Source organism: Salvelinus sp. IW2-2015, linkage group LG22 (assembly GCF_002910315.2).
Source record: "Salvelinus sp. IW2-2015 linkage group LG22, ASM291031v2, whole genome shotgun sequence".
NCBI classification, from domain to species: domain Eukaryota; kingdom Metazoa; phylum Chordata; class Actinopteri; order Salmoniformes; family Salmonidae; genus Salvelinus; species Salvelinus sp. IW2-2015.
In genome coordinates this window covers 26,700,087-26,719,755 of record NC_036862.1, presented here as the reverse complement: position 1 = coordinate 26,719,755, position 19,669 = coordinate 26,700,087, and the positions used below count along the sequence as shown (strand labels likewise).

Here is a 19,669-nt window from a genome sequence, read left to right as displayed (position 1 = left end):
CCACAGTTGTCTGAGAATTGAATATACAGTGCATTCAGAAAGTATTCAGAACCTTTGACTTTTTCAATATTTTGTTACGCTACAGCCTTATTCTAAAATGAATAAAATAAAATAGAAATCTGCAGCATTGAAGGTCCCCAAGAACACAGTGGCCTCCATCCTTCTTAAATGTAAGAAGTTTTGAACCACAAAGACTCGTCCTAGAGCTGGCCGCCCGGCCAAACTGAGCAATCGGGGGAGAAGGGCCTTGGTCAGGGAGGTGACCAAAAACCCGATGGACCCTCTGATAGAGCTCTAGATTTCCTCTGTGGAGCTGGGAGAAAGGACAACCAGAGATGGTTGTCCTTCCAGAAGGACAACCATCTCTGCAGCACTTCCCCAATGAGGCCTTTATGGTAGAATGGCCAGATGGAAGCCACTCCTGAGTACAAGGCACATGACAGCCCGCTTGGAGTTTGCCAAAAGGCACATAAAGACTCTCAGACCATGAGAAACAAGATTCTCTGGTCTGATGAAACCAAGATGCCAAGCGTCATGTCTGGAGGACACCTGGCACCACCCCTACGGTGATGCATGGTGGTGGCAGCATCATGCTGTGGGGATGTTTTTCGGTGGCAGGGACTGGGAGACTAGTCAGGATCGAGGGAAAGATGAAAGGAGCAAAGTATAGGGAGATCCTTGATGAAAACCTGCTCCAGATTGCTCAGGACCATAGACTGGGGTGAAGGTTCACCTTCCAACAGGACAACGATCCTAAGCACACAGCCAAGACAATGCAGGAGTGGCTTCGGGACAAGTCTCTGAATGCCCTCGATTGGCCCAGCCAGAGCCCTGACTTGAACCCATTCAAACATCTCTGGAGAGACCTGAAATAGCTGTGTAGCGATGCTCCCCATCCAACCTGACAGGGCTTGAGAGGATCTGCGGAGAAGAATGGGAGAAACTCTCCAATTACAGGTGTGCCAAGCTTGTAACGTCATACTGTAACCGTTATACTGTACTGCTGTAATCGCTGCCAAAGGTGCTTCAACAAAGTACTGAGTAAAGGGTCTGAAAACTTTCTGAAGGCACTGTAGTACCATCAAGTCACCTGCTTCAGAGTGTGAGTACAATGCCATTTGAAGTTAATTTGAAGTTTGGCTCATTTGAAGTTTGTTTGCAGTCTTATTATTTGTTCTATTACTAATCAGCATGATTGAGGGCTTTGTACTATTAATAAACATTTATTTTGTATTTTGGTGTTTTGAATGTGCCTTTAAACATACCTGTATTCATATTGGAGGACGGTGATTATATTTAGCAGACAAGCTCCTCATTCACTCCTCCAATCTATTTCTCTTTGTCCAGACTACATGATTATAATGGTGGGGCCTTGACTGGCCACATGGCAGCATTGGCAGTCTTAGAAGGCTAGACTTCTCTGGGGCAGACAGACTGGTGTTCCCTGGGTAATAACTCCCAGACAGGAGAAGCTGTCACAGATCAGAGTTATTCATTAATAGGTCTCATCATGTCACCACTGAGTCCAGTCTCTCCTCAGTTAAATAGCTGTAGCCTGTGGGAGCATCTCCATTGGTTACCTGAATCACCTTGTTCTATACAAAAGGTAAAGGAAGAAGAAGTGTTTGATCATATCCGTTTGAAGACGTAGCACTAATGTTTAACTTTTTACCCAATGGGAGATTCAAAGTCAGCTAGAACTCTTTAAAGTGGGCCTGGTGAATATAGATTAAAATAATTAAATGTCACCTCTATTCCGTGACGAGAACTATTCAACGCTGGTCTGACCAATCAGAATCCACGCTTCAAGATTGTTTTGATCAAGCGGACTGGGAAATGTTCCGGGCAGCCTCAGAGAATAATATTGATTTATACGCTGATTCAGTGAATGAGTTTATAAGGAAGTTCATTGGAGATGTTGTACCCACTGTGACTATTAAAACCTACCCTAACCAGAAACCGTGGATAGATGGCGGCATTCGCACAAAACTGAAAGTGTGAACCACCGCATTTAACCATGGAAAGATGACCGGAAATATGGCCGAATACAAACAGTGTAGTTATTCCCTTCGCAAGGCAATCAAACAAACAAAATGTCGGTATAGGGTCAAAGTGGAGTCGCAATTCAACGGCTCAGACATGAAACGTATGTGGCAGGATCTACAGGCAATCACGGACTACAAAAAGAAGCCAGCCACGTCACGGACACCGACGTCTTGCTTCCAGACAAACTAAACACCTTCTTTGCCCCCTATGAGGATAATACAGTACCACTGACGCGACCCGCTACCAAGGACTGCGGGCCCTCCCTCTCCTTCTCCGTGGCCGATGTGTGTAATACATTTAAACGTGTTAACCCTYGCAAGGCTACAGGCCCAGACGGCATTCCTAGCTACGTCCTCAGAGCATGCGCAGACCAGCTGGCTGGTGTGTTTACGAACATATTCAATCTCTCCCTATCCCAGTCTGCTGTCCCCACATGCTTCAAGATGGCCACCATTGTTCCTGTACCCAAGAATGCAAAGGTAACTGAACTAAATTACTATCGCCCCGTAGCACTCACTCTGTCATCATGAAGTGCTTTGAGAGACTAGTCAAGGATCATATCACCTCCACCTTACCTGCCACCCTAGACCCTCTTCAATTTGCATACCGTCCTAATAGGTCCACAGACGATGCAATCGCCATCACACTGCACTATCCCATGTGAACAAGAGGAATGCCTATGTAAGAATGCTGTTCATTGACTACAGCTCAGCATTCAACACCATAGTACCCTCCAAGCTCATAATTAAGCTTGAGGCCCAGGGTCTCAACCCCGCCCTGTGCAATTGGGTCCTGGACTTCCTGACGGGCCACCCTCAGGTGGTGAAGGTAGGAAACAACATCTCTGCTTCGCTGATCCTCAACACTGGGGCACCACAAGGGTGCGTGCTCAGCCCCTCCTGTAGTCCCTGTTCACCCATGACTGCGTGGCCATGCACGCCTCCAACTCATCAAGTTTGCAGACGACACAACAGTAGTGGGCTTGATTACCAACAAGGGTGAGACAGCCTACAATGAGGAGGTGGGTGCACTCGGAGTCTGGTGTCAGGAAAACAACCTCTCACTCAACGTCAACAAAACAAAAGAGATGATCGTGGACTTCAGGAAACAGCAGAGGGAGCACACCCCTATCCACATTGACGGAACAACAGTGGAGAAGGTGGAAAGTTTTAAGTTCCTCGGCGTACACATCACGGACAAACTGAAATGGTCCACCCACACAGACTGTGTAGTGAAGAAGGCACAACAGCGCCTCTTCAACCTCAGGAGGCTGAAGAAATTTGTCTTGTCACCTAAAACCCTTACAAACTTTTACAGGTGCACAATTGACAGCATCCTGTCAGGCTGTATCACCACCTGGTACGGCAACTGCACCGGCCACAACCGCAAGGTTCTCCAGAGGGTGGTGCGGTCTGCAGAGCGCATATCAGAGGGCAAACTACCTGCCCTCCAGAACACCTACAGCACTCGATGTCACAGGAAGGCCAAAAAGATCAAGGACAACAACCACCCGAGCCACTGCCTGTTCACCACGCTACCATCCAGAAGGCGAGGTCAGTACAGGTGCATCAAAGCTGGGACCGAGAGACTGAAAAACAGCTTCTATCTCAAGGCCATCAGACTGTTAAACAGCCATAACTAACACAGAGAGGCTGCTGCCTACATACGGACTTGAAATCATCGGCCACTTTAATAAATGGATCACTAGTCACTTTAATAATGGCACTTAACTAATAATGTTTACATATCTTGCACTCCTCATCTCATATGTATATACTGTATTTTATACCGTCTATTGCATCTTTCCTATGCCGCTCTGTCATTGCTCATCCATATATTTACATGTATATATTCGTATTCCATCCCTTTACTTAGATTTGTGTGTATTAGATAGTTGTTGTAGAATTGTTAACCATGTGTATGTGACCAATAGAATTTGATTTGATGATTTAATTTGATTTATCAAAGGTGTACAACGTGGCGAGCTAGGTGCTTGCAGACACTTCTGGCCAAACAGGGGACACTGCATTAGGCATTTCCACTGCCGTATCTGCTCCATCATTCAATATGTCATACAGCTCTCCAAATAGTGGCCCATAACAACTGAATTATTCAGGAGGTTTTACATCAGGATGACTGAATCACAGACAAACAACAGACACTGCATGTGTTTAGTCCTTTAATGGATTGGCTAGGAAGGCAATCAATTACTGTTCCCATTTTATAGCTGCCATTGTCTGAGGGCACCTTTTGTTTGTGGGACGCAAAGTCAATCAATCAATCAAGTTTATTTTATATAGCCCTTCGTACATCAGCTAATATCTCGAAGTGCTGTACAGAAACCCAGCCTAAAACCCCAAACAGCAAACAATGCAGGTGTAGAAGCACGGTGGCTAGGAAAAACTCCCTAGAAAGGCCAAAACCTAGGAAGAAACCTAGAGAGGAACCAGGCTATGAGGGGTGGCCAGTCCTCTTCTGGCTGTGCCGGGTGGAGATTATAACAGAACATGGCCAAGATGTTCAAATGTTCATAAATGACCAGCATGGTCAAATAATAATAATCACAGTAGTTATCGAGGGTGTAGCAAGTCAGCACCTCAGGAGTAAATGTCAGTTGGCTTTTCATAGCCGATCATTAAGAGTATCTCTACCGCTCCTGCGGTCTCTAGAGAGTTGAAAACAGCAGGTCTGGGACAGGTCAGGGTTCCATAGCCGCAGGCAGAACAGTTGAAACTGGAACAGCAGCAAGGCCAGGTGGACTGGGGACAGCAAGGAGTCATCATGCCCGGTAGTCCTGACGCATGGTCCTAGGGCTCAGGTCCTCTGAGAGAGAGAAAGAAAGAGAGAAGGAGAGAATTAGAGAGAGCATACTTAAATTCACACAGGACACCGGATAAGACAGAAGTACTCCAGATATAACCAACTGACCCTAGCCCCCCGACACATAAACTACTGCAGCATAAATACTGGAGGCTGAGACAGGAGGGGTCAGGAGACACTGTGGCCCCATCCGATRATACCCCCGGACAGGGCCAAACAGGAAGGATATAACCCCACCCACTTTGCCAAAGCACAGCCCCCGCACCACTAGAGGGATATCTTCAACCACCAACTTACAATCCTGAGACAAGGCCGAGTATAGCCCACAAAGATCTCCACCACAGCACAACCCAAGGGGGGGCGCCAACCCTGCCATAAGGAAAGTAATTTGTTGACTTCCTGTTTAAGTGACCGCTTGTATCTCAGAACTAATTCCTGATAATGGGTTTCTGTGTTCCTTGTTTTAAAAATTGTAATGCAATTTTTTTTCAAGTTGACATGTAAATTATATTGTACTTTAGGCCTATATGCTTAAATAATTGTAATTTGCCAGAACGTGAATTTCACTGCCATAAGGAAACTCTTTATTTTACCACCCAATGGGAAATAACAAAGCAATCAAACCATCTTCACTGGACCTTACATAATTCCTCTGAATCTTTAATGTCCACAAAAATTTTAAAAAGGCAGTTTGGTGCCCTCATTTTCCAATGGGTTTGGCAAGCTCTCACTCAGTCTCTGTAGCGTCATGAAAATCACAAATACAGTTCCCTCCACTAATATTAGCACCCTTGGTAAATATGAGCAAAACAGGCTGTTAAAAAAAATATTTATTGTTTATCCTCTTGGTCTTTCATTCAAAATATTCACAGAAATCTAACTGTTAATTACAGTAAAATAATTTAAACAAAAAATGTATTCTTAACATAAAACTTTTTTTTTTATATATGTGTGCCACAATTATTGGCACCCCTTCATTCAGTACTTTGTGCAACCTCCCTTTACCAAGATAACAACTCTGAGTCTTTTCCAACCTCCTTACGCATTATAGGAGAACACATGGCAAGGAATCTGAGACCATTCCTCCATACAGAATCTCTCCAGATCCTTCAGATTCCGAGGTCCACGCTTGTGAACTCTCCTCTTCAGCTCATCCCATGGGATTTATATGGGGTTTAGGCCAGGGGACTAGGAATGCCATGGCAAAACCTTGATTCTGTGGTCAGTGAACCATTTTTGTGATGATTTTGAGGTGCGCTTTGGTTCATTGTCCTGCTGGAAGATCCAACCAAGGCCCAGTTTCAGCTTACTAGCAGAGGCAGTCAGGTTGTGATGTAATATCTGCTGGTACTTGGAGTCCATGATACTATGTATCCTAACAAGTTGTCCAGGGCCTTTGGAAGGAAAACAGGCCCACAATATCAAAGATCCACCACCATACTTCACAGTGGGGATGAGGTACTTTTCTGCATGGCTATCTTTCTGTCTACGTCAAACCCATCTTTGGTGTTTGTTTCCAAAAAGCTATACTTTGGTCTCATCTGACCATAGAGCCCAGTCCCATTGAAAGTTCCAGTAAYGTTTGGCAAACTGTAGGCGCATGAGTTTGTTGTTCAATGACAGCAAAGGCTTTTTTATGGCAATCCTCCCAAACAACTTGTGGTTATGTAGGTGGTGTCTGATCGTAGTTTTGGAGACTTTCTGACCCCAAGACCCAACTAACGTTCGCAATTCTCCAGCTGTGATCCTTGGAGATTTTTTGGCCACTCTAACCATCCTCCTCACTGTGGGTGGGGTCAGTATAGACACACATCCTCTTCCAGGCCGGTTGTTAACATCTCCAGTTTCTTTAAACGTAATTATTGCCCTGATAGTGGAAATGGGCATTTTCAACCATTGAGCTGTTTTCTCATAGCCATTTCCTGATTTGTGCAGCTCAACAACCTTCTGTCRCACATCATTACCGTATTCTCTGGTCTTTCCCATAGTGATGGATGACTATGGGAACTTGACCTGTATGTCACCTCATATTTATACCCCAGTGAAACAGGAAGTCATGGCTTACCATTTAAGTAATCCTAATCACTCAGGTGAATTTAAAAACGTAAAATATGAATGGAAATATACTTCAGTTAGATTTTACTCATAAGAATTTCTAGGGGTGCCAATAATTGTGGCACACATTTTGGAGAAAAATATTTATTTCATTTACTTCACATACATTTTTTCAATCAATTTACTTCTATTAAAGGTTTGATTTTTTGTGAATATTTTTGAATGAAAGACCAAGAGGATAAACAGCAAAGATTTTTTTTTACAGCTCATAAAGCTCATACAGCTTTTTTGCTCATATTTACCATGGGTGCCAATATAAGTGGAGGGCACTGTACATCTTCTCAAGGAGTCTGAGAGAGTGTCTATGTGCCAGTTCAAGGCTTCAAGATAGGTACATTAACTAATACTGTATCATGATAATAAATCACAACATTCAGATTCTGCTTCAACATTTTTAATCAGTTCATTCAGAGCAAGCTGAGAATACAAGCACACAAGCACACAATCACAACACATCTGCAGTATATGACATCATATTGTCATCATTTCACACGGTTTGAGTACATTAGCATCAAACTGACAGCATATAGTTCAGAGTGTCATAGCACCGAGGTGTGGTGTGCTCAACACGTTAGTTACTGTACTGGGGGGCAGGCGCTAGGAGCCGGTGGGCTGTGGAGGTTTAACACACTGAACCCTGACAGGCAGCAGAGAGCAAGGTGGTCTGGGGATACAATAGACAGTAGCAGACGCACAACAGCATATGGGAGGAGGACTGCCACATACTGTAACACACTGGCGGACTGCAGGTACACAGACATAAGAGAGACAGGGTGAGAGTAGCACTCACATTCACTGTGAATTGATCTCATATCAATGGTTCCAGACAGGCAGCTGCATGTTCCAAAAAGCGATTTTGATCTTCTAATCCTGGCACACATCTTATCTTTTTACACCGAACTACTGAGCCCATTGAAGAAAGTGGAGGTGATTGAGTAAATACAAAATCCTATTTCCTATATCATACATATGCTCATTTTTAACACTATACATGGTTTTGCACACAAATAGCATCACAGCTTTGTAATGGATAAAATAACGACATATCATTAAAGAGGGGTGTATTATCAGAAATACATCAGTTTTCATACTGTATCAAATAACTGGAAAGTTGACAAAGTGGTTCTCACATTGAAGAAGGCAGTAGAACCACGTGTGTGAAGGCAGAACTACAAAGCTGGTGGGTTGACATAACAGCTTCAATAGGCACTAGAATACTACGTGCCATCTTTTGTACTGTAAGTCAGTGACAGTTTTGTTGTTTGTTTGTGTAGACACTTATGGTATGAGATCAGACTATCACTACACATGCAGTTATTCTGGAAATGGTTTGCCCCCTTTGATTTCTCATGAATGATTTCAATTACAAACTAGATTGTGACCGTGGGAATAGGATACTTGAATGCTACCATACAACCAGAAAGAGGGCCTTGCATGCAAGCTGTAGAAATGACATTACAGTTCAGCTGGTTCCTTAGCAACCAAATTGATGAAACCAGATATCTTCCCGAATAATTAAATGAAAATTAGGTCCAAAGAGTGGAGTCACTGTAACCAGGAAACGCTACAGTAATTAAGATTTTATATCTGCAGAGACCAGATAGTCATTGCAGTCTAAGAGATGGAAAAGAAGAACAGAGACAGTCCATCACCACTATGAGGATAGATAGTCAGAAAAATAATCAAAACCTCTCACTGCCTTCAACAGCCATTTAAGAGCCATATACGGTTCTCTACGTATACTATGTGTATCAATGACTCTGTTTTACAATGGTTTTCTTTCTACAAAAGATTGACAAATGCAACAAAATACTGTGCAAAATCTGTGCTGAACTTATAACAGAGAGAGTAAGTGTACACTCACACACACACACCCGCGATCACACAGACACGCACAAAGCACTATAGTTAAACGACAGCCTGGTGAAAACGTCAAAATGTCAACTTAAAAGCTCCACATCTAGTGCGTATACATAGAGATGAGGAACATGAAGGAAAATACAGAGAGAAAGACCAAATGGATGAGAGCCCTCTAATTCATTAGGCAGCCTTTAATTCCCTAAATAAAGTAGTGCAGAGATGTTTTGTTTTTACTTTTTTGACTCAGCCAGTCTATTGCTTATCTCTTTGCTCTTCTTTGAGATAACGCCTCCCTCTGGCTTGGACTCGTCTGGCTTGGTGCTCGTGGAGGTTTTCTTCTTGGTTGACAGTGCACCAGCGATGGTCTTCTCTTTCGCCTTTTTCACCATTTTGCTCGTTGTCGTTGTCTTTTTTGCTTTGGTTTTTGTCTTGTCCACCTACAGAGGCAGAGAGGAAGACATTTTGTACTTGACATCTTCCTAAAACTGTAGGTAAACTACGCAGCCAAAATGTAATCAGTACAGGTTACAGTATCATCTTTGGACTGATACTGTATGCTACAATGAAACAAAGAGCTCATGAATCTCTAAGGTGAACACTGGCAATTCATTTCCTGGAGATGTTACAGTAAATATTTATTCTGAGCATGCAATACATACAGTTACATACTGTTACTAAAATCAAATAAAAAGAAAAGAGCAAATGTCACCATCTTGTTGGTAATATTTGCAATGCGTGGTTAGAACAAAATCTCTGTTTAGAAAAAACGGTTGTGTCTAAAATACAAACTTACAGTATGAAGTTGGGGTTAGTCTATGAACAGCTAACATAATATGCACAATCGTATTCCCTTTCCCTGGGACGAGACTATATTTTTGGTCAAATTCAACAAATTATGATTTTTTGTAAAGAAAATTGTGCTATTTTCCCTTTGTAGAAGGTGCCTCTCCTAACACCAATCAAACCAAATGACTGAGAGGTGAAATGTCATGGAAAACAATACATTAATTTAATGAATCCAAGCTCTCTTGGTGGTCTTGAGAGAGGCAGTACAAACTCTGAGGATGTGGCTGACAGCTTTGCTGAAGGATTGAATTGTTTGGCAGTTTGGTGGCTAGTGTGACCCTAGTCCTGTTGGTTAAGGTGCATTAATCAAGGTGTGAGTTAATTTGAGGTCAACCTCCATGCCTTCCAGAATAAATTGACAACACACCTGACTACAGCAGATCTAGAATAGAGCTGCTCTCAGTCTCAGAACAGTCCTACAAGAGTGAGAGATGGAGGGGCCATTTAAACACAGCATGCAGACACATGAGACGTTCCTACCGCTCACAAACATGCATGTGGAGATTTAATTAACTCTGATTGATTACATAAGTTTAGTGATGTGCTAATGCTTATCTTAATTTTGTAGTTTAGAAAGTTATTCTGGGACTTTACACTGTACAACATTACAAAGTTATTAGGACCTGTCACGACTTCCGCCGAAGTCGGCTCCTCTCCTTGTTCGGGCGGCGTTGGGCGATCGACGTCACCGGCTATCTAGCCATCGCCGCTCCCTTTCTCATATGTCCATTTGTTTTGTCTTGTTCCATACACACCTGGTTTTCATTCCCCAATCAATCTACATGTATTTAGTCCTCTGTTCCCCATCATGTCTTTGTATGTAATTGTTTATTGTTACGTGATTATTTTGTCAGGCGCTGCACTTTTGTTATAGACCGTGTTTGTGGCACTAGTATGTTTTATGTGCTGTCGTTGTTGACCGGTATTAAAGTGCGCCTGTTTAATATACTCCGCTCTCCTGCACTTTACTTCGCCTCCCATATACACGCCTAACAGGACCATGAAACAGGCTACAGGGATGTTTGTAATATGTAGAATTTCCTAATCAAATTTCATGATCTAAATTGTTATTACTGTAGAACATATACATGAAAACAACCATGTCCAATGTAACTAATGCAGTTTGAAGTTTAATTAGCATTATTTGGATTTACCCTAATTTTCACTGAGACATAAACATGAATTGGCCCGTCACAGCAACGGGTTTGAAAACTCGAAATTGAACATGTATTTTGTGCAATTAGAAACACATTTTAACATAAAATAGTCAGTGTTCATTGTCACATGCATGTTGATGTGGGCTCACCTTGGTGGTCTCCTTGCCGCCCGGCTCATTGTACAGGCTGCGTATCCTCCTGCGCTCTAGCAGCTTGTTGTCAGTGGGCTGCACCTTAGCCTGCTCCCCCTTGTAGGTGGCGCTGTAGCTGGTCTCCAGGCTGGACTTGTCCTTGTCATCCGCAGGCGGTTTGTACTGAGACTGGGGCTTGGTTGACTTCACTGGCTTCACATCTTTGTACGCCTTGAACTCATTTCTGAAAAACAATGAATCAGCAAACTCAGCATTAGTTCCACTGTTCATCATCAAAAAAATCACTTAGTTTTATTATGAATCCCAGACAAACAATGTTGTTGCCCAAAATCTGTGGAAGGAAATGGACTGAAATGACTCATCAGATTTACAGCCGAAGTCTACACAGGGAGGGTAGCATGACTCGTTAGTCACTTTACTCCCCATTACAGTAACTACAACACAGGGCTGGTTCCTTTCACCCACAGATGACAACTGCAAAACATTCTACACATTTTACACAAAAACAAATTGACCATGCAGTGGTCAAAAATGAGGGAAACAAATGAGGGAGAGCCCCTCCAGAGAGGCCTTAGGGATATACAGAGCTCCTTTACTGCCTACTGTATTGATCTGGTAAAACCATAGAGGAGGATGAAACGGGGAGAAATCAATGCTGCAGCAGCTATCTATGACAATATTAGATCACAGGACACTGAAATTAGAGAACATACTGTATGTTAGATCAAATATCTCACAAAAATAAAACATTTAGGAAGAATCTAGAAAAAAACGGACATGTACAGTTCATGATGGAGAGGTTGAGTGGGCTTTCTTGAGTAGATTATATAGCCCAGTAGGGATGATGTGTGTTTTATTGTCAATAGACTGAAGGCTACATGCATCTTGGCTTTGCGACTGCTAGTACAGTAACTACCAAAAATGCATGCATCAATTATTAATCAATTGTATTTAGATGTTGTGCACAATATGTTCTTAGCTTACCAACATGTGCACAACATTTAAATAAATTGATTAATAATTGATGCATGTATTTAGGTAGTTACTGCAATGATATATTAACATGTTGTGTAATAAATTGTACATTGAGTATTGTCCAGACAAAACAAAATATTGTGTTAGGCCTTTTTATTAAAATACTTTTGGGCTCCACAATAAAGTTATTTGTGGTCTACATTTCATGTTTAATTTAGGGTTAACATATTTAAACTGTGAAAAAAATTATATTTCAGAGGCAGAACATGTGTGCATATTGTAATTCAATAATAAACATTCAATGAAATACATAGTCCCACTGTAGTCAGATTCTCACCTATAAGAGCTGCCAGTGCCAGTTGAGACGACCTGTTTAATCTGTCTGTTCAGCGCGTCTGCTGCTGCCCTTCCTTTCCCCTCCACAGTGACATCTGCCGGTGGCTGTACCTCCATTTTGGCACTCAATTTCTTCTCTACMGTTTTCTCCTTCTTCACTGGTTTCTTTTTCCTCTCTTTGGATACTTTCTCTTGCACCTTTTCTTCAATTTCACTCTTCTCCACACCGCTCTCGTGCTCTGTAGTTGCATGCTTCGTTGTGGTCCCCACGCCCCGTTCTTGGGCATCGAAGGAGGCAGTTGGGCTGGGTTTGGGGATCCAGGGGTGGTCTCCCTTTTTCGGGACAGGCCATGGCTTATAATCCTTCTGATACTGTGTTACGTTGTGGAAAGGTGTCGCGGAGGGGTGATATTCATTCTTGGGTTTGCAGCTGGGCTCCGGGCGTATATCTTTCCATTCCCTGAAATCCTGGCGCATCACAGACGCACTACAGCCATGTTTTCCTGATGCGGCACCAGTCGCGGGCGGTGCCTTTACCGCCGCCGCCGCCTCCTGTTCACTGTGAGAAGGCTGGGTTTCTATGGTGATGGGGCCGGTCCTCGTCTGTCTAGATGGGGGCTGAGGGTGGAGATGTTGCACCTCAGCCACATCCGAATATTTCGTGAAAACCAAAGGCACAGCGATGTCCGCTTTGTCTAACTCACTCCAGAAGCGGTTAATGCAGCAAGCCCGTGTGATGCACGGCCAGGCCATAATCAACGATGGATATATAATAACCTACGCACTTAAAATCTGAATCAACGTTTTAGGCTACTGATGAGAGAGGCCTGAATGAACGTCCTACTCACGGACCAGAGACGGGAAAATGATGCTCCCTGCGCCCACTCAGATTCTGTCCAGTCAGAACAATGTACGTGTCTACCTATGTCTCTATTTTTCAGAAATCCTACGATGCTTGCTGGATGGTAAGAAATTGAAGAGCCTTATAATACAAATGAGGAAAGTCCTTTGTAGGCTAGTAGTTCTACACAGCTAATATAATTTCAACTGAAATAGACTGAATTTGCCATTGCATTCGCGGTCTGTATCGGCTTTCTGGTTGCGCATCAGAGGGGCCCCACCCCGCTACGTTCCAGAAACCTCAGAAGATGCCCGGGGTCTGCACGGTGAACTGTCACCTGGGTCCGTCACCGTTAGGCCGCAAAGAGGGAGGAGATGCTGCCTGGTTAACCCTCCCTTTCCCGTGGATGATGTACAGACACGGCAGACGTCGGTCTAGTGTACAGTATAGCATACCTCAACACTCACATACTATAAATTAGAATGTATGGCGGGAGATGTACAGTTAACTGCCAAAATAATGGAAAAACTTGAGTATAAATTAGGGATACAAAGTATCACGAACTCAGGTGTGGTTCCTGAGTTAATTAAGCAATTAAAACCATCATGCTTAGGGTCATGTATAAAAATGGCCATTATTTTGGCTACTATGGCTATGTCCCCATAGGATGACATTGTCCCCATCCTCAGGGCATGAGTGGTCACTGAATGGTTTGATGAGTATGACAATTATGTAAACCATAAGCCATGGTCGTCTCAGTCACCAGATCTCAACCCAATTGAATACTAATGTGAGATTCTGGAGCGGCGCCTGAGGCAGCGTTTTCCACCACCATCAACAAAACACCAAATTATGGAATTTCTCACTGAAGAATGGTGTCACATCCCTCCAATATAGTTCCAGACACTTGTAGAATCTATGCCAAGGTGAATTGAGGCTGTTCTGGCTCGTGGTGTGACCCAACACCCTATTAAAACACTTTATATTGGTGTTTCCTTTATTTTTGGCAGTTACCTGTATATGTATAGCCTAAAGCTCTGTGAGTAGGCTTTAGTTATAGCATCAATACTGAATAATTATGAGTAGACCTATGGTGCTTGAGGGTAGTGGGGTGTGATTCAATGTGCTTTCCTACTTTATTGAGTATGTGAAGGTCACAAATATCAGTCACAGAAACACTGTTGGGAACAAACAGAAACACAGAGGGATAGAAAAAGCTACAAATAGTTGGAACAACCAGTACATTATTCAAAACATCTACACATGGCTGAGAGTAACACCAATTATAATGGAGGGACATATTAGATAGGCTTTGGGAAAGGATAAATTGCACAATTGTTTGGGTTTCATATCATGTGGGAAAGTTATCTGATGAGCCAATATGAGGCTTATAATGCGTTTAGGCATTTTGTTTCCATCAATGAGACTAGAAGTGGAATTGATGGATAGCCTACCTGTCATTGCTCATCAAATCAAATCACATTTTATTGGTCACATACACATATTTAGCAGAAGTTATTGCGGGTGTAGCGAAATGCTTGTGTTCCTAGCTCCAACAGTGCAGTAGTATCTAACAATTCACAACCATACACACATCTAAAAGTAAAAGAATGGAATTAAGAAATACAGTGGGGCAAAAAAGTATTTAGTCAGCCACCAATTGTGCAAGTTGCTGAATAGCTCTTACCTATTGCAGATTCAGTCTTCCCAGCCTGGTGCAGGTCTACAATTTTGTTTCTGGTGTCCTTTGACAGCTCTTTGGTCTTGGCCATAGTGGAGTTTGAGTGTGACTGTTTTGAAGTTGTGGACAGGTGTCTTTTATACTGATAACAAGTTCAAACAGGTGCCATTAATACAGGTAACGAGTGGAGGACAGAGGAGCCTCTTAAAGAAGAAGTTACAGGTCTGTGAGAGCCAGAAATCTGCTTGTTTGTAGGTGACCAAATACTTATTTTCCACCATAATTTGCAAATAAATTCATTAAAAATCCTACAATGTGATTTTCTGGATTTTTTTTCTAATTTTGTCTGTCATAGTTGAAGTGTACCTATGATGAAAATTACAGGCCTCTCTCATCTTTTTAAGTGGGAGAACTTGCACAATTGGTGGCTGACTAAATACTTTTTTGCCCCACTGTATTCTTATTCCTATATTTAGATTTGTGTGTATTAGGTAGTTGTTGTGGAATTGTTAGATTACATGTTAGAGATTGCTGCGCTGTCGGGACTAGAAGCACAAGCATTTCGCTACACTCGCAATAACATCTGCTAACCATGTGTATGTGACCAATGAAATTTGCTTTGATTTGGTCCACACCTGAAGTACCGTCTGTGAGAATGTGGCTTTCTCAAGCTTCTGCTATTCTATCCCAAGAAACTTACCTACGATTTACACCAGAAGTCTGATACATTTAGGAAAATCTGGTCTCCATTGTGGTCCTATGTAGTCCTCCCATAAATGCCACATGTTATAATTATGTTTGTATATATTTTTTTCTCTATTTTATGACTGCCTTTTTGTATAATGTTTTGCTGTATCCTTATTCCTTTTATTGTACTTAGTCTTTGTGGTACGCTTTGGTTGTCTATGAAACCCCTGTTAAAAGAAAATAACATTCTAATAAAAAGAGAATTACAAAAACTAAAGTATAAGTTCCCCAAAGCAGCCAACCACAATCAAAGGAAAACTGGGTGGTGTCAGAGTCGTGTGTATAGGTGGCAGGGAAGTCAGGCGCAGGAGAGTCAAATGGAGTGTAAATGGAGTCTTTTAATATATGTCCACTTAACATTCACCATACACTAATATGTAAATACATAAAATAAATATGGGTACGAGGACCCGTCGCGCACCTATACAACCATAAACAACACTGACAAAAAACAATCTCTGACAAAGACATGAGGGGAAACAGAGGGTTAAATACACAACAGGTAATGAATGGGATTGAAACCAGGTGTGTGGGAAGACAAGACAAAACCAATGGAAAATGAAAAATGGATCAATGATGGCTAGAAGACCGGTGACGTCGACCGCCGAGCACCCGAACAAGGAGAGGCAACGACTTCGGCAGAAGTCGTGACAGGTGGACTGTAAGAAGCACTCAAACTTTGATAACGTCAGCACCCATCATTGCTGAGGAGGCCAAAAAAAGATTAAGCTAACTCATCCTGCTAGGGTGTTATGTCATCCTGCATTGGAGAGTCCGTTTGGAGGCAAGCAAGCAGCAGCATGGGCTAGTAAGTCTAATCAAATCAAATGTTGTCACATGCTTTGTAAACAGGTGTAGACTAACAGTGAAATGCTTACTTACAGGCCCTTCCCAACAATGCAGAGAGAAAAATTAAAATTAAAAAAATTAAAAATAACAAGGAATAAATACACAATGAGTAACAATATTTTGGCTATATACACAGGCTACCAGTACCGAGTTGATGTGCAGGGGTACGAGGTAAGTGAGGCAGTTACACTACACCAAAAGTATGTGGACACCCCATCAAATTTGGTGATTTGGCTAGTTCAGCCACACCCGTTGCTGACAGGTGTATAAAACGAAGAACACAGCCATGTAATCTCCAAAGATTGGCAGTAGAATGGCTCGTACTGAAGAAGTCAGTGACTAGCAACGTGGCACCATCATAGGATGCCACCTTTCCAACAAGTCAATCCGTCAAATTTCTGCCCAGCTAGAGCTGCCCCAGTCAACTGTAAGTGCTGATATTGTGAAATGGAAACGACTAGGAGCAACAACGGCTAATCCGTGAAGTGGTAGGCCACACAAGCTCAAAGAACGGGACCGCCGAGTGCTGAAGCGTGTAGCCTTATTCTAATATGTATGAAATAGTTTTTCCCCCTCATCAATCTACACACAATACCCCATAATGACAAAGCAAAAACTGTTTTTTAGAAATGTTAGTGATTATTATTTTTTATTTTTTTTAAATTAGATTTACATAAGTATTCAGACCCTTTACTCAGTACTTTGTTGAAGCACCTTTGGCAGCGATTACAGCATCGAGTCTTCTTGGATATGATGCTACAAGTTTGGCACACCTGTATTTGGGGATTTTCTCCCATTCTTCTCTGCAGATCCTCTCAAGCTCTGTTAGGTTGGATGGGGAGCGTTGCTGCACAGCTATTTTCAGCTCTCTCCAGAGATGTTCGATTGGGTTCAAGTCCGGGCTCTGGCTGGGCCACTCAAGGACATTGAGACTTTTCCCGAAGCCACTCCTGCATTGTCTTGGTTGTGTGCATATGGTCGTTGTCCTGTTGGAAGGTGAACCGTCACCCCAGTCTGATGTTCTCAGTACTCTATAGCAAGTTTTCATCAAGGATCTCTGTGTATTTTGCTCCGTTCATCTTTGCCTCAATCCTGACTAGTCTCCCAGTTCCTGCTGCTGAAAAACATCCACCACAGCATGATGCTGCCACCACCATGCGTCACTGTAGGGATGGTGCCAGGTTTCCTCCAGACGTGACGCTTGGCATTCAGGCCAAAGAGTTCAATCTTGGTTTCATCAGACCAGAGAATCTTGTTTCTCATGGTCTGAGAGTCTTTAGGTGCTTTTTGGCAAACTCCAAGCGAGCTGCCATGTGCCTTTTACTGAGGAGTGGCTTTCATCTGGCCACTCTACCATAAAGGCCTGATTGGTGGAGTGCTGCAGAGATGGTTGTCCATCTGGAAGGTTCTCCCATCTCCACAGAGGAACTGTAGAGCTCTGTCAGAGTGACCATCGGGTTCTTCGTCACCTCCCTGACCAAGGCCCATCTCCCCCGACTGCTCAGTTTGGCCGGGTGGCCAGCTCTAGGAAGAGTCTTGGTGGTTCCAAAATTCTTCCATTTAAGAATGATGGAGGCCACTGTGTTCTTGGGGACCTTCAATGCTGCAGAAATGTTTCGTAACCACCCCAGATCTGTTCCTCGACACAATCCTGTAAAGGTGCTCTACGGACAATTCCTTCAACCTCATGGCTTGTTTTTTTGCTCTGACATGCACTGTCAACTGTGGGACCTTATATTGACAGGTGTGTGCCTTTCCAAATCATGTCCAATCAATTACACTTACCACAGGTAGACTCCAATCAAGTTGTAGAAATATCTCAAGGATGATCAATGGAAACAGGATACATCTGAGCTCAATTTTGAGTCTCATAGCAAAGGATCTGAATACTTATGTAAATAAGGTATTTCAGTTTTTTATTTTTAATACATTTGTAAAAATGTTTAAAAAACAGTTTTTGCTTAGTAATTATGGGGTGTTGTGTGTAGATTGCTGAGGATTTTTTWWAAATATAATCCATTTTAGAACAAGGCTGTTACTGTCAGGATGTCAGAACTCCCCAAGGAGATGTGGGTGTGGAGTCAGGCACAGGAGAAACAAGTTCAGAATGAAAAGGGCGTTTAATCAACCAGCTCAAAAATCACAGGACACCTGACTACAGCAGTAGCCAATAAACCCACTAAGACACAGTCCAGGGAAAAACACCTGTAAAACATGAACTAGCGAAAAACGCAACCCAAACTGACAGGAAACAAAAACAATCCCGCACAAAAACCCAAAGGAAATGTCGAGATAAATACCCCCCCTAATTAACCAAAATGAAACCAGGTGAAAAGACAAAACAGACATAACCAAAAGAAAAGGAGAAAGGATCGGTGGCAGCTAGTAGACCGGCGACGACGACCGCCGAGCACCGCCCGAACAGGGAGAGGAGCCACCTTCGGTGGAAGTCGTGACACAGGATGGTGTATTGGAGGCGAAGTCAAGTGCAGGAGAGCAGATTGTAATGAACAGGCGCACTTTTATTATAGTTCCAAGAAACGCGCTCAAAAACGCGCTCAAAAAACGGAACATAAAAGTAGAGCGCGTAAACTAACATCATCTAACATGAAAACAATTACACACAAAACATGATGGGAAACAGAGGGTTAAATACAAGTAGCTTAATTGGGGAAATTACCAAAAATCAGGTGTGTATGGAAACAAGACAAGACAAATGGATATACGAAAAATGGAGCGGCGATGGCTAGAAAGCCGGTGACGTCGATCGCCGAACGCCGCCCAAACAAGGAGAGGGGCTGACTTCGGTAGAGCTATGCTATGCATAGCTATGCTATGCTACTAATTCTATTAGCAGTGAGGAAGACTATAAGGAGGGCTAGATATGTAACTGGCAAGAATGTGTAATATTACAATAATATTTTACAGTAATAATTAAAGTATTATTTCAAAAATGATAATGATAAAATGCTCATTTGCATGATTCATTTGGAGAATGCTTTACACAGCTTTTCAGAATCTACCAACAGAATAAAAAATAAAAAAAATGATCAATGCAATAAAGAAAACAGGGGGCAGGAAAATGTAGAAGTGAAGGACATAAGAAGAAAGGAGCTACATTTACATTTACATTTAAGTCATTTAGCAGACGCTCTTATCCAGAGCGACTTACAAATTGGAGCTACCTGGAAATATAAGACAAACTCTGGGCCTCTGGAAAATGGATGCATTTTTTATTGCACAA

General features: G+C 42.6%; 1 protein-coding gene across 1 annotated transcript; it reads right to left on the bottom strand.

Moving 5' to 3' along the window:
* Positions 1–7,359: 7,359 nt before the first annotated feature.
* LOC111949394 (microtubule-associated protein 6 homolog) lies at positions 7,360–13,564 on the bottom strand. The gene is made up of 3 exons (XM_023966522.3): positions 12,309–13,564; positions 10,994–11,219; positions 7,360–9,278 (listed from the first exon to the last, which is right to left on the bottom strand). The coding sequence occupies exons 1-3, from the start codon at positions 13,058–13,060 to the stop codon at positions 9,072–9,074; spliced, it is 1,185 nt and encodes a 394-aa protein (XP_023822290.1). The 5' UTR covers positions 13,061–13,564; the 3' UTR covers positions 7,360–9,071.
* Between the last annotated feature and the right edge of the window lie 6,105 nt (positions 13,565–19,669).